Source organism: Pinus tabuliformis, chromosome 6, assembly GCF_031772625.1.
Source record: "Pinus tabuliformis cultivar Carrire ecotype Pingquan chromosome 6, CPIR1, whole genome shotgun sequence".
Taxonomy (NCBI): domain Eukaryota; kingdom Viridiplantae; phylum Streptophyta; class Pinopsida; order Pinales; family Pinaceae; genus Pinus; species Pinus tabuliformis.
The window spans coordinates 614,616,424-614,617,772 of NC_142292.1; the positions used below are offsets into that span (position 1 = coordinate 614,616,424).

Genomic DNA, 1,349 nt, shown 5'->3' on the forward strand with positions numbered 1-1,349 from the left:
TCCTTGATGGTGACTGGTCTTAGCAATAATTGATTGTGCTCCTCCGTTATGAGTTTGGGAATATGCTTGAGTATCTCATTGGTTGCATGTTGTCTGTCTGTGGGCTGCTCTTGATGAACAGTTTTGAAGTGATTTGTAAGCTCTCTCTCTATGTCTTCCTATTTCTCCATTGTATTTCCCTATGAGTTTTGAATGTGAGAGATTGTATTGTTCATTCTTCTCTGTATGGTTGTACGATGAAAAAACTTGGTATTTTGTTCCCCTTCTTTTAACCATCTGATTCTTGATTTCTATTTCCATAGTAGTTCCTCTTGTCTGCTTCTTTCATCTAGTTGTGTTAGAAGTTGTTGCTCTTGTTTGGCATGCTCCTCTGTTCTGCCTTCTAGGATAATCTTTTGCTGTAGCTCTGTCATGCTCTGCTCAAGAGATTTTTTCTCTTGAAGGATGTTGCCAAAGATGGTATAGTTCCAGGTTTTGATTTGTTTTTTAATATGCTTCAATCTTTGTTGGAATTGGTACATAAGAGAGCCCCCATTGGGAATGAAACTTTCCCACGCTGTTTTGACCACATTATTGAACTCAGGGTGAGTGAGCCAGAAAGCTTCAAACTTGAAAGGTCTTCTGTTTGAGTTTCCAGGATTTTTCCATTGCAGAGAGATGGGCCAATGATCCGATCCAGCTAGGGGAAGGATTGAGGCGCATATATCTCCACCAAGATGGACGAAGTTGTCGGAAATTAGAAATCTATCCAACCTGGATGCTATTTGTTGTGTGCCTGTTCTCTTGTTGTTCCAGGTAAAAATTCCGTTGTCAAAAGGTAAATCTGTTAGTCTATTTTGTTGAATATAGACTTTGAAGTCATTGCTTTCTTTTTCCAGTTTTCTTCTGCCCCCCAATTTTTCCTCCAGCCGTGTGATCATATTGAAGTCTCCACCTGTTAACCAAAGTGGATGGGTTCTTGGAGCATTAAGAATTTCCAATGTTTCTAATTGCTTAAGTTTTTGTGTACTTTCCTGAGGGAAGTAAACATTGGTTAAATGCCCATGTATATTGGTGCCAATTAGGTGGAACATTGCATGTATGAAGTGGTGCGAGGCATAGAAATCTGTTAAGGTAATATGCTGAGTATTCCATGCTATGGCTAACCCTCCCGAGGCACCTGTAGCATCTACTGTTACTGTTTGACATCCTGCCCAGGCTTTGGATAATATGGATTCTAAAGTGTTGGTGCTACATTTTGTTTCTTGCATGAATACAATGTATGGTTGTTCTTTCTGAATCATGTTCTTCAACATTCTGTACTTCCCGGGACCATTAAGTCCTCTTACATTCCATGAGATTAGCTTCAT

At 39.7% G+C, this 1,349-nt stretch overlaps 1 protein-coding gene across 1 annotated transcript; it reads right to left on the reverse strand.

Moving 5' to 3' along the window:
- Window positions 1-290: 290 nt before the first annotated feature.
- LOC149260087 (uncharacterized) lies at window positions 291-1,349 on the reverse strand. The gene has a single exon (XM_089456556.1). It carries the CDS (start codon window positions 1,347-1,349, stop codon window positions 291-293), a length of 1,059 nt encoding a protein of 352 aa, XP_089312682.1.

Excerpts from the sequence above, each read along its gene's own strand:
- LOC149260087 (XM_089456556.1), bottom strand. The coding sequence starts at position 1,349 with ATGAAGCTAATCTCATGGAATGTAAGAGGACTTAATGGTCCCGGGAAG.